The sequence below is a fragment of the Mesitornis unicolor genome, unplaced genomic scaffold (assembly GCF_000695765.1).
Source record: "Mesitornis unicolor isolate BGI_N332 unplaced genomic scaffold, ASM69576v1 scaffold9983, whole genome shotgun sequence".
Classification (NCBI taxonomy): domain Eukaryota; kingdom Metazoa; phylum Chordata; class Aves; order Mesitornithiformes; family Mesitornithidae; genus Mesitornis; species Mesitornis unicolor.
In genome coordinates, this window is record NW_010175774.1 from 51,231 (window position 1) to 64,977 (window position 13,747).

A 13,747-nucleotide genomic window follows, 5' to 3' on the forward strand; every position below is an offset into this window, starting at 1 on the left:
GAAAGGAAGGAAGGAAGGAAGAAAGGAAGGAAGGAAGGAAGAAAGAAAGGAAGAAAGATTTTGAAGAACACGCATACTATTTTCGAGTGAAATTCACTCATGTTCACTCATTGAACCAGTATGGGTCAAGTGGCGTTTCAGAAATGCAATAGACTTGGTGCAAAACTTGGGCAGGCAACAAGAGAACAAAGCATTGAGCGCAAAGTTCAGGGGCACGTGTTGTGTAACTGATCTGTCTGAACCCAACCTCACGCGTGGTGCTCAGTAAGTGATTTGGCACAGTGTCTTTGGATATTCCAGTATCTTTGTCAGCCTGGTCATTAGGAGTCTATGTGCTACTGAAAGTGAGTTCTAGCAGAGTAGGGATTAAATATTTAACTGCATCAAGGGCTCTTGAGAAAGAAAATACTGGTTTTGAGACTCCAAGAAAATGGGACTCTTAATAATAAAGTAATTATTACTTTAACGATAAGAAAAAATCAATTATGCTAACTTCTTTGATTATTTCAAGATACGTTAAGGAAGCACACAGATAAGCAGTTGATACATGGAGGACAGAAGTAGAATCAGTGATATATAATAGAAAAAAATCTCCATAAGACAGGTAGTACATAAAAAAAAAATCTTTAATTCAATCATAAATATTTTAGGACACAAGGATTCTCCTTTTCTCAGGAGTATATTGCTATACTTATCATGACCTTGCAGGATGTAATCTTACATAAAGAACAACGGGACTGATGTTCTAGGAAAATATCCTATTTTACATTCATAACAAGGGGTCTGCAAATAAATATATTTCAAAGTAATGGAACGGGCTGACAGGATGTGATTTGTAATCATACAACACATGGCTTGCTGTGAGTGCCCGTAGAATAGATGGCAATCATGTACAGTTTGAACATATATACAGGGGCCTGTATACTCATATACAGGTGAGCATTCATATTAGCTGTGACATGACACAGATATATGCATAAAATCAGGTACGTAGAGTCTCTCTCCTTCCTTTTATGTACACACCTCTCTCCTTTCTCACTGAGGTTTCAGACTTTAGAGATGTAGCTTGAAAAGCAGCGTCGCTAGTACCCCTGCTGAGACAGAAAATCTAAAGATACCTGGAACGGTTGAAAAGCCAAAGGTTACCTCATCTTATTGCTGGGGTAACAAAATTGCCTGCTAAATAGCAGTATTAGGCAATTTTATTGCTGTTATCAACTGAATGTTTTTGCTTGTAGCTGGCTTGTCCTTCTCCACAGAACAGGTCTGTCTCTTAACCACTGCCTCGGCAAAACTTGTGTAGATGGTAGTCTTGCTCTCATTGCAGTTCGAACAGAAACAGTTGTTGGCTCCTTTGCCTCTCCATGTTACGGGCATGTACCTGTCCTATTTGCCCAAGATGGGAAAGTTTGCAGTTGGAACAAAGACGAAGCCCAGGTGTTGATGGCTAGAGTTATCGTCAGAACCCCTAGGATGTTGAGTATGAACCCAGCTTTGGCCTAGAATTATAAAAGAGAAGGGTTATTAGTTGAACTGAGTGCTCTTGTCCTTCCCTGATGATGAGGATTGTTTGTATGGATAGATTTTTCTCTTTGGCCTTTTTCACAACTCCATCAAATTGCATTTAAGCTGGGTTTTTTTCACAAATATAATTTGTTTTAGGGAAAAAGAGTTTCCATTGGATAAAACTCTTAAACTAGAAGTCCTGAAATCCTTTTAATCCACTTATGTAGGACTTTATCTTCTGACCTGGCTTACTTTGGATTTCTTCTTGGATTGATTTTAAATTAGAAATGTTACCTGGAGACATGGCATCCTTGTCCATCTTCCCTTAACATATTGAGAAAAGGCATCAGGGCAACCTATTGAGATGATCTGGGCTTTGCACTACTCCCTGCAGAAGGACTGTCCAGATGATGCGACTCTTTGACATCCCTATGATCTACAGTTGGGCTTTTCAAACAGGCGTTGCCGTTCCTCACGGACAGCAAGCTCTTGTTGGGACATCTTCACAGAATCACAGAATCACAGAACTTTAGGGATTGGAAGGGACCTCAAAAGATCATCCAGTCCAATCCCCCTGCTGGAGGAGGCCTGTTCGTGAGGCCTTGGGTGTTTTTCAAAAGCTCAGTATCACCTTTATAAGGCTCTGTGTATGTATTAGTGTCAGTGCGACCCTTTATTAATTCACACATTTATATTCTTCTTTCTATTTGACTTTAGCTGAGCTCAGTCAGTTTTCTACCACTCTTTCAAGAAGAACCAATATTAGAAAAAGGAAAGGTCAAAACTAGTGATGAAAATTCTGAAAAGGATGTGCTTTTGCTCACCATATCTATAACCTTGAGCTGTCCATATGAGAAGACAATGGCATTAGGAGGAGTGGCCACTGGCAGCATAAACGCCAACGATGCAGAAAGGGTACAGGGCAGCATGACATAGAGCGGATTGAGGCAGATGGCTTCAGCCTGTGCAAGAAGGGAGAGCAAAGAAGACCATTTCAATATACAAAAAATGCAGAGAAATCTTTTGGCAGAAGACTGATAGTGTTTATCCATGTCAGAAACCTCGTTCTTTCACAAACACTGTGGCCATTTATATTTTGGTTCTTCTTTAGAAGTTTCTAACCAATGCCTTCATGCAGCAAATGCAAGAATTGTTTTTGTGGCCAGTGCTTTGTGTTCCCAATTGTGGAATCTGATCACTGCTGCAGTATAAATTAGCAATAGTGGCTGCATTCAACTCTAAACCAGTTAAAATGTAAAGTGGCTTCAAACTGGCTAAGAGCAGAATTAAATTATCAGGGGAAACAGGGTAGCCCAAACTCTGAAGATGAGTGGGTCAGTTTAGGGGTTAGCTGAAGTCTGTGCAAAAAGATGTTGGTGGAGCTTATTCCAGTTTCTATCTGACACCAGCTTTTCACGCAGCAGAACCATGTCTACCCAAGCTGTGGAAACACAAGAGCCTGAATTAGGTCGCAGAGTCTGACTGATGCTATCTCCTTTAGAGACTTCTGGAAGGAAAGTGGTTGTAGTGAAATACAGTAATGGAATGTTGCAGGGAAGCAAACGCTGCCTTCGCTGCTGTCTCTATGCAGAACAAATAGGAAAAAAGAAGTACAGCTGGCAGTGACCTCATGAGGTTGTTTAGGACAGAAGGCAAAGTCAACGAATTTAAATGCCAATGAATTTAATCCCTTTACTTTTCACCAGCAATGATTTTAGAAAGGTTGAACTAAGCACCGTGTGTGTGAATATATGTGCACACACATACATATATGTTATATTTTAAGTCTTGTATTCCTGATTGAATAAAAGAACCAATGCTTGGCTATGTCAGACAGTCTGTTTTTATACTCGAGCAAACGTGTGCTCGCAGCAGAGTTGAAAGTTGTTCTTTTAAGAGTATTTTGAAAACTGGAACTTACCATAGAAGCCAGAATAGGGAGAAAGAGGGTGGTGGTGGCCACATTGCTGGTGCACTCGGTGAAAGTGGCAATGAGGAGGCACAACAGGAGAGCAATAGCTGGATGAGGGATTTGCTGCAGAGGAGTCAGTTTGCTACCGAGCCATGCAGACAGACCAGATTCCTGTAGCAGAGGGAAGAAAGAGGTCTGTCAGGGTAAGAGGCTGGGGAAGAAACAGCCACATGGCAGTCCAATTATATTTCTCACACCAATCCTATTTTCCCTTCTTATAGGAGTTCTCATACAAACTGCTTTTTGTAGGAAAACATGTGAGAGACGATGCTTATAGACACAATAATTGAGTAGGTTAATTAAAAATATACGTGCATTGCTATTACTCAGCTGTCCTTCTCAAGAGAACGTATCCTAACTGTGCCTGTCTTGCTTCTTAGTGCAGCATGGCCTAGCTTTCCTACTGGTTTTGCAACACCGTTGTTCTTCATGTCCTCTCTATTTCATATCTTGCCTCCTTCAACCTGTCTCTTCTGTGTATGAGCAGCTTTAAAACTTATCCAGTCATCTGAACATCTGGCATTTGTGATATTTAGTTATTTCTTCCTATTTCCCTTATTGAGTTGCATCCTTGTTTTCTAGAACCACTTTTAGAGGTCATTGTGATCTTTGAATTCTAAACTGGTATTTCCAGGCACTTGAAGACTTCTCAGATTTTTTTTTTATTGGCTATAGATTTAATAAATGTATTGTCTGTTCCATCATCTAAGTCATTACTGAAAAAGAATTTGTAGCTCTGGACTCCCAGCAGATGCCTGCAGAAGTACATCAGCACATCTTTCAGGTTGACAGCCAGACACTTTTATCTGCTCCTGCACGTTCTCTAGCTGTCTCTACTTTTGTCTTATAGTAGTTTAATTTAAATCATATTTCCATAAGTACTTTGTTTGAAGTAGTTTGGAGACCCATCCTGGGCACATTATCTCCTCATGCTTGCCATATCGATTAAGGTGTATTTAATAGAAACTTTAATGTATTGGGGTAGTTTCTTAATCATCCACTTTTCCAGAAACACAGTTAATCGTGCTGCCTGGATTGGTGGTGCCAGCCCAGTTGCATAGGCAACCATAAAGATTCATTTTCATTCTCATCACAGGACTCCTCCTAAAGGTGAAGTGTGTCCCACCGCCAGTGGCACAGGAAACGCGTGTTTGGTGCTACCAGCATGCCCTCTTGCGTTCTGGGAGAGCACGCGTGAAAAGCAAGCTGGAAAACACCCAGGGAGACACAACTATCAGGTAAGCAGAGGAATGTTACCTCACTGCCTTTGGCTAGGGCAAAGCCGCCTCCCAGCAGAAACACGATGTTCCATGGCATTTTCTGATGAACTGTTTTCCAGTCCAAGAGAGCTGGAGGTGCTCGGATTTTTGACTTGCTGCCTAAAATCCAAACATATTGCGTAAGCCATGTTACTTCTTCCAAAGAAAGGAAGACTTCTGGGTGGGAGGTGAGTTTATCCTAAACATCAGTGAACATTTCTGTCAGCAAGATCAAGTAGGCAGTGGAATTATCTCCTGACACAGGAAGAGCAGTTGGAAGTCTTGTTTAATCACACAGAATCACAGAATCGCTGGGTTGGAAAAGCCCTTTGAGATCATCACGTCCAACCGCTCCTGTCTACCCCCTAAACCATATCCTTAAGTACCTCATCTACCCGCTCTTTAAATACATCCAGGGATGGTGACTCCACCACCTCCCTGGGCAGCAATGTTTTAAGTTTCCTTGGTAAATCTAAAATATGAAACGTACTCTGTACCTATTCTGATGATTGGTTCTTGATGCCTTCAGTAAACATACCTTTTTCTTCTTTGTCGCCGTCACTGTTAGAAAAAAAAAACAGAAATGATGAACAACAAAACTGAAATGAAGATGGCAACTGTAGCATCAGTGACATAGCTGCAATAGATCAGTCAGAGATTCAGTCTCGCTGTGTTTCCATTGCTATGAAATCTAGCCTACTTCATTTTTATCCAAAGTGAGGAGGAAAAGTGGCGATACCTATTATTTTTGTTGAAAAGGACTGTTGCCCAACCTGGTATGAAACCAGGGTCTCTTAGGAACCAGAGCAGTACCAGTAGTATGAAGAGGATCAAAACTGCTATTTCTGCAAACTTCATTGGGCCCAATTTCTTGCTCTCTTCCTTGATAATGTCATAGGCCTGTTGCTCCTTAGCCTTTGCAGAGGCATTTGAAGCACAACCGAAATTCTTCCGAAAACTAGAAAAAAAAAAACGGACAAGAAATATTAGAGAAATTTGCCAGATATCCTCAGAGTTAAGAATCCAGGTTTTATGCTTAGTCACATTGTCTTTTTGATAAATGTATTTATATACACATACCTAAACTTTGTATATAGAATTATTAGCGTCAGCAGCGATATGTGTTGGATAGTAACTGCATTGTACTGTGTACTGCCAAGATGATCAGAAAGAAGCTTCCTACCCCTAAAAGCTCATCATCTAAATATAAACAGGCATGGGGAACTAATGTCAATGTCAGTCTGGCTGACAAGGCTGGATGATGAGCAGGAAGGAAACAGTTGTTAAACTTTTTAAAATGACAGAAAAGGAGACTTTTAAAAGAGGAATTTGAAGACGAAAGTACCATTTCAGGTATTGCAGTACTCTTTCCATGTAAAAGAAAGGAGGTTGGGGATAATACAGAAGTGATAGGCTAGACATTAAACAGGTAGGTAACGCAAGCCGGTTGCATTGGTGATTAGCATAGGGAACTGGCACAATACTAATCCTCTAGGTCTGTAACAGCTCCTGTTGCAAAGACATTTACCAGCTCTATGTAGAAATCAGTTTCCTGGTTTGCAGCACAACAATCTTTCAAGACGTGAAAGCAATGCTGCAGAACAGGTTACATGCAGTTATAACTTCCTATTTTCATCTGCAGAGTATATTTAGCTGGGATTTGATCAGGTACCCCGGAGAAAAAGTTGCAGTATTTTAACAGGTATGCCGTTCTGCTGGTCTCTGTTGTATGTGAGGACTGTATCACTTGCTTTCAAGCACAGGCTTATCAATAAAAGTATCACTTGTGTTACAAGGTGTGATGAGTACTTGCTAACAGGCCTGTTGGCTGTGTTACAGTGTGTGGAGGGTACTTACTTAAAGCCCAAGTACAATATCTGCAGCCAAATCCACGTCAAAACCAGTAACACGACCATGGTGGGGAAGGCGAAGGAGAACCAAGAGGCAAAGTTGATGACATTACCATTTTTAGGAAAGAGCCTGTAAAACGTAGATTGCTTTTAGTGTCCAAAATTCTGCACTCTTCTGTATTTAACTAATGATTCAGAAAAGCGGAGGTACTGCGAGGCCCACTGAGGAAGAGAAGCTAACTTCCCGACAAAGTTACCAAACTGATATTTTCCTTCTCTGTGCTGGCTGGAAGTTGGCTGTAGCAGAGTGATAGAGCTCAGTGGGTGTGTAATCCCAAATTCAACCAGACTTACTCATCAATTTGTCCTTGCAGTACCAGATTTGGTGTTGTCCCGGTCAGAGTTGCAATCCCTCCAATACTCGCTGAGTAACAAATGCAGAGAGACATTCCCTTGCAGAATTTCTTGTGTTTCTCCTCCAGCAGACTTTCATCTCTCTTTCTGTCTTCCTCGATTGTCAGGACGTGACTGTTACCTGGGACCCAAGACAGAAACAAGAGTTACAGAAGCTCGAACACTCCAGTTATCTGAAAGATGGGAAGAAGGCAAGACAGCTGGTAGAGAGATATTGATGGATGATCGTATATCTTTGGATTAGAAAGATCATTTTAATCCCTAACCTTCTGGCATGAAACAGGCCAGAAATTCTCCCTCTGAAATTCCCTATTATCTGGTAAGTCACACAGTAAATAATAACTGAACTAACGTAAATATAAAGGGAAATATCAAGCCTAATGTAAAGGCTTCAACTAATGGAGAATTTACACGTTTTGTTGTTTTATTGATTAGTTAAGATCTCTTCATATATTCAATCTATTTCTAACTACAGCCAAGTCAGTAGATCTTATTGTGCTTTTGTCTGGTTCATGGAAAAGCCTCATAAATGCTGTCTGATACAGTCAGGATGTTTTAGGTACATTCTTCTTTTAGGATTTACCAGCAACTCTAATGACAGTGAAGAAGGCATCGGGTCATCCTCCCTTGTCCCAGAGCAAACACCAAGAACCCACTCACCCTTTTTCTCTGTTTCTTTGGAGCTGTCTGGTTTAGTTGACTCTTCTTGCAGTTCAAAGGCTTCATTGATTTTTTCCGATCCTTGGCCAGCTGTGCTAGACTCCATTTCTGACTTGTGCAACTGTTCCAACACTGCTTGTGCTATTGGGACCATCATGGCAGTGGTGGCGGTGTTGCTGATCCACATCGACAGGAAGGCGGTCACAACCATGAAACCCATGAGAAGTCTGAAGTGAAAAGGTTTGGAAAAGGTGGTTCAGAACTCAGCGCTGCAACGCCCTTTCCTTTTGTGACAAAGCTTTGGTTACAAACGCAACGTCTGGAAAACGCTTAGCAGTTCACACCGAGCACTTCCTCTTACCCTTTACCCTTGTCTGCTTTGTGAATGACTCAGTAAGATTTAACATAATTTTTAATTTTTCACAGCTTCAGCCAATTGTGCTTTTACATTCCTAGGACTTAGGAAAGTAAAAGCTGGTATCTTGGAGCAAACAGTTCACCTCCTCAGTATCCTGCTTATTCTGTGTGTTTCCGAGGAAGACATACCATCTCAATAACACACGGTGATGTACTGTAATATATTTTGAAGAGGAACAGCAAGCTGAATTTGATCCCAAATGGTGATCAGTTTAAGCCATAAGGAAGATGATCTCTCTCTTTTTTTTGTTGTTTGTAATTTTATCCCACCTCTATTATTTAAGATTCTCTTCTTACTCATATAAAATTCTAATCCTTGTTTCAGTATTACTCTGTTATTTGTCTCAGAATTATTCTTTCGATGAGATGTAGATTATATATTAGATGAAAAGGGCTTTATCTTGTATGCATTTTTATTCTATTGCTTTGTAATTTCCTTCAGTATTCCCCCTTCTTATGATCTGAGACAAATTAAATAGGGCCATGCAGCCTCTGCATAGCTTAAAGTTCTAGTCTGGTAAACATTGGTTGTTTTCAAAACAAGCATCCCCATCTTTTCTCTTCTCTTTGCAATCAGTAAAACAGAGAGTAGATGTTTTCTGCGCTTCAGCTGTGGTCTTTCCCAATTATTTAAAGCTGTGCTTCTGACCAAGTCCAGCAGCACCCTTGTCTTTTCAGCATTGTCTCTCTTGTTGCCATTTCTCCACCTGAAGCCAATTTGGAATTCAAAAACGAGGTGCCAGGTCTGTAACACATCAGAGGATCCTCATTTGTGAGTTTTTCACAGAATCCCAGACTGTTAGGGATTGGAAGGGCCCTCCAAAGCTCATCCAGTCCAATCCCCCTGCCGGAGCAGGAACACCCAGATGAGGTTACACAGGAAGGCGTCCAGGCGGGTTTTGAATGTCTGCAGAGAAGGAGACTCCACAACCTCTCTGGGCAGCCTGGGCCAGGGCTCTGTCACCCTCACTGAGAAGAAGTTTCTTCTCCAATTTCAGTGGAACCTCCTGTGTTCCAGTTTGTGTCCGTTACCCCTTGTCCTGTCATTGTTTGTCACCGAGAAGAGCCTGGCTCCATCCTCGTGACACTCACCCTTTAAATATTTATAAACATGAATGAGGTCTCCCCTCAGTCTCCTCTTCTGCAAACTAAAGAGCCTCAGCTCCCTCAGCCGCTCCTCATAAGGGAGATGCTCCACTCCCTCCATCATCTTTGTAGCCCTACGCTGGACTCTCTCCAGCAGTTCCCTTTTTTCTCAGGCACTCACTTGGAATGTAGAAAAGCATTTGTAGGATGTGATTTGCAGGTTCACATGGAGACTACGGGCAACCCTGAGGCAGGAACTAACATCGTAAAGTCCTTCACCCCCCAGTGTTTTCACAACTGTTACTCACAGGGCTGGTCTGACACCGGTGGTAAGCAAGACCCGCAGAGCAACGCGCTTGTGTAGGTGCCAATTCTCAATGGCAATGGCCATCAGCAGTCCTCCAATAAAAAGCATATTGGTGTCCTTCAGATACTCCCTGCAGACCTGTAACATGGAACAAGGGAGAGAAAATAGTGACAAGAAGCCAAGAGAGAAGGTGTTTTCTTAGCGAGGGTCTTGTCCCAAAGACATTAGCATGCAGTAACTATGGATTGTATCTAAACGGCGAATTTGCCTTGATTTCAGATTAGCAGCTCCACCCAGAGTTCACTCTGGGCTCATGCAAGGTCTGTTCCCTGGAGAGAACAGCCCATTCCCTGGGTAACAATAGTGCAATTTTCTCCTCTTTGCACCATGCTCTGGAAATCGCCCTGGAAATAATCCCAGAATAAGAGAAGCTAACCAATAACCACATAGGCAAACACATAGAGAGTAAGATCTCTTACTGTTGTTGAATCCATGATGTTCATTACGGGGAACAGCAGGACAGGAAAGAGAGCGGTGACAGCCAACGGCAAGGCTTCTGTGCACCAAAACAGTGCCATCACTATGATAACGTAACCACATTCGGCCTCCTGACAGAAGAAGTACACACAATCAGAACAGACTGTACATCTCACTTGGGCTTCAAGAGGGCGACAGCCCATAATTATATTCATTGCCTGATAAAGGGATTTGAGAAAAGGTTATTTTCTATCTTTCTCTCCTGTCTATCCTCCTACCTATGCAGATCCTAATCAAATGACAAACTATTCAACAACCTTGTCAGAACTGAGAGGAAAAGATTGGGGCCTCCTGTGGGGAAAACCAAGAAACTTAGGGAAAGAAAGAAACTGATGACTTTGAACCCTTCATGATAAGGGATTGGCAATCCCTGCACAGACTTCTTGATTTTGCTGATGGTAGTATTTTCTTTTTATATATTTCTAGTTTTGAGTGGCAGAAATAGTCCCTGATCCAGTCAAGGTTTCTCCACCTTTTTCTCCACGTGTTTCAGGACACGGCCCAGGTGAACCCCACCTAATTTCAACAGCCTGGATTCCTTGTACTGTAAATACATTTATTTTTCATTGGATATTTAGCTTAGTACAGACTTCAAAATGTTCACTGACAAACTGGTCACAGAGCAGTTTCAGCTTCCACTGACTGTGACTTGTTTCTCTGAAGAAAGTATGATCCCCTATTTCGTGTTACTCTTTCTCTGAGAAAACATTGATATAGTTCTGCCTTGGACAACTACTCCAAATTTTAGGTAAAAATCTTTCACTCTCTTCCATGCGTTAAAAAGATTCAAAATAACGTGTCACAACAGAATTTTTTTTCCTCATTGTGAAAATAGCACAAGAAGAAGCAAATCCAAAGGAAGAAGAAAGTGGTTGTATGGTCTTGGATCAAGAATATCCACTAAAATACACTGGACGGTATGGATGAAAACGTTGTGATGCTTACTGAGAAAATAATGAAGAGATGGAAATTGTAATGGCCAGACTACAGAGGATTAAACCAAGGAGCTGGAATAGGGGCTGGCAGGGTCAGACTTGTGATGCTTTAGAACGTGCTCAGGACTTCTGACCGTGGCTGGTGAAGGGAAAGGATCAACTGGGGAGCTGAGTAGCCCGGAGGAAAGAAGGAGATTGCAGTCTAGGTGGTAAAGTACCAAAGCAGCAGGGTTGGAGAAGTAAAGCTGGAAGGGACTCATGAAGAGATGAAAAGATGCCTTTTTGAGCCTTAATTTTGACAAAGCTGTAAGACTCTTAATTCTACATCCCATCAAGCACTGAAAGCAATTCTCCATTTTGATGATCCTCTTTTTCCCATTTTTGTTATTAAGAGACCCTAGCAGGGCTTTGGAGCATGTATCATAACCACAGTGCTACCCTCTTCCACCCTGCTGTGAACAGGCTCTCAGTAAAAGCTGGAATAAGGCTTTTACAAAGACAGTTGTCCCGTAAGGACATTCCTCTGTCTATAGACAGAATTTTTAGCATTGTCTGCTCTCATTTATAGCAGTTTCCTGTCCAGTGCTCTGTCATTATAGGACAGGTTAACAGCTCCACAGAGCAGAAGAATGTGAAATTCCATCCTGTAAGTTGTCTGATTACACCTCTGCATGCTGAGGCACCAGCTTTTCCTGCTCAGCAGTACCGAGATGCACAATTCTAACACAAGAGATAATCTTACAGATTGCAAAGGGGAAAGTCCGGGGCATTTAAAATTTTTGTGTTGTAGCTGCCTACATAGAAACCAGAAAGGGTAAATTTTAAGAAGGAATCAAGACTGCCAAATCATTCCACAGGCAGTACCAAGGACTTATTGTAGGGTAACAATGGCTCTAGCAGGTAAGCTTGAATTTGTGACCTCGGGACAAAAAAACCCCATATATAGCTCTCTTTCTGGCTACTTAGAACTTTTCTGATCCAAATCTCTTTTAACTTCAGTAACTCTGTTGCGTATGGAAAGTTAACAAGCAAAAGAGTGCTTTTTCTGGTTTTCTTCTTAAGTAAGCTTTTAAGTGATAGTTTAAGCTGTTTTATTTGCATAGCAAGAGAATAAAAGGACATGCCCGATCAGCCACCACACTTCACCTCAAGCCAGTGCCACTCCATCGTTCCTGCTTGCAATCCTCTGGTTGTAGCTCAAAAATCTCTGATAACACTGAGGAAAAGAGCTGTGAGGGAGAAGGAGCATTGGGACAGGCTGCACAAAAAGCCAGGGAAGAGCTGGCAGAGTGAAGAATGAAGCTTGGAGAAGGAGAAGAGAAGCTGGGAGTCACCAGAGACCAAGAGACCAAAGAGCAGTGACAGGAGAAGAGGGTTGGGACGAGCCATTTAATGATGCTGGGCCTGCACCAGGAGTCTTGAAGACCAGAGATTAGATCTGACCGCATGAAGAGATTAGGAGTGGGAGAAATACATCGGAGTGAAGAAGGAGCAGAACGCTGGCAGTCTGCCTGCTCACAGCGCTGTATTTAAATGGTCGATGTCTCAGAAATACCTGCCTCACAGCTACAGGGTTTTGTATTATAGTAGTTCTAGTTTTGTAGTTCTGTGTCTATCAGAATGCCTTGTCCATCTGACCGAGAAAAAAAATACCTCTTCTATGTGGCAACGACAAGAAGGAAAAAATTAAAAGAGGATGTGGACTGGATACTTTCAGAAAATCAGGAGGATTAAAACTGTGCCTTAGATTGTAGCTTAGGTTCATGCATATGAGCTTCAGCATAGAAAGTCCTTTGCTAAATCACTTCGCTGCAAAGCAAAAGTTACTAAATTGCATGTCTGAGCAGTCTTCTAGGATATGCAATCACAGATGTATCTGTTGAACCATTTGTGTCCCCTTGCTTTTATATTCCCCCACTATCAGTAGTCAAAGGGGTCTGCTCAGAAAAGAAGGATCTTCAAGCAGTAAATGAAGTGCCTCTGAGAAAGAAACCGCACATTCTCTTCAGCTCTGTCACTTTAAAGGAACAGCTCTAAGGAAAGATTTGGCTCTCAAATTCAATTTAAAAGTTCTTACCTTGGTAGGAATAGCCAGAGGCAGAGGAAGAAACAAGAGGGGTACAAGCACTATGATCAGGTATTTCCTGAGGGCCAGGGCCATCTGCAAGAAGCCGGCCATGGTGCTGGAGCTAGCCCAGTTCTGAAAGGCCTGAAGTCTGCTGCTGGAGACTATATAAACACTGGGGAATATTAACCGTTGACCTCAGGAGGTTGGGTGTTGTTTTTGGAACTGTAATCGGAGAAAGGAGGAAGAGAACAAAGAAGGGAGGAGACAGCGAAAGTGTGTCACACCAGGAACTTCTTAAGACAATCTTCCCAATAATTGGTAAATCCAGGAGATAATTAACTCCTTGTGGACCAAGTAGGCTTGTTAAAAGCATCCTGAAATGACCTATGATTTTTTTTTCTTTTAATTATATTGACAATGTAGAGATTAGAAACATCTAGACAATACGTTATAGAAACATCATTGTATCCACTGAGAAATTAATTGGGGAGCAAAATGCTCCCGTCACCAGATGCCACATCAAGTCCCCATGCAGAAAGGGCCCTACAATCCTTACCATCCTAGGGCACTGGCACCTATCTCTGTGTGCTCCAAGGATGCTGTTTGCTGCTACTCCAAGGGCAATAGGGGAGATGTTAAGGTCTGGTCAGAACCCAGTTCCTGCCACATGCAAGCCCAGTGTGTTGTAAGACTTGGCTACAGTGAATTGCTTTGCAAACATTGGGCTTCTTTTTTT

The 13,747-nt window shown here is 41.9% G+C and overlaps 1 protein-coding gene across 1 annotated transcript in view; it reads right to left on the reverse strand.

Annotated features, from left to right (window-relative positions):
• SLC13A2 (solute carrier family 13 (sodium-dependent dicarboxylate transporter), member 2) overlaps window positions 1-13,122 on the reverse strand; it is an 18,060-nt gene extending 4,938 nt beyond the window's left edge. The window contains exons 1-12 of the mRNA XM_010181515.1: window positions 13,021-13,122; window positions 9,951-10,079; window positions 9,473-9,609; window positions 7,662-7,888; window positions 6,942-7,122; window positions 6,595-6,717; window positions 5,477-5,695; window positions 5,326-5,374; window positions 4,736-4,936; window positions 3,428-3,589; window positions 2,331-2,468; window positions 1,382-1,499 (exon numbers count right to left, since the gene is read on the reverse strand). Of these exons, the coding sequence (XP_010179817.1) occupies window positions 1,382-1,499; window positions 2,331-2,468; window positions 3,428-3,589; window positions 4,736-4,936; window positions 5,326-5,374; window positions 5,477-5,695; window positions 6,595-6,717; window positions 6,942-7,122; window positions 7,662-7,888; window positions 9,473-9,609; window positions 9,951-10,079; window positions 13,021-13,122 (1,786 nt within the window). The remainder of the gene's footprint in view (window positions 1-1,381; window positions 1,500-2,330; window positions 2,469-3,427; window positions 3,590-4,735; window positions 4,937-5,325; window positions 5,375-5,476; window positions 5,696-6,594; window positions 6,718-6,941; window positions 7,123-7,661; window positions 7,889-9,472; window positions 9,610-9,950; window positions 10,080-13,020) is intronic.
• Between the last annotated feature and the right edge of the window lie 625 nt (window positions 13,123-13,747).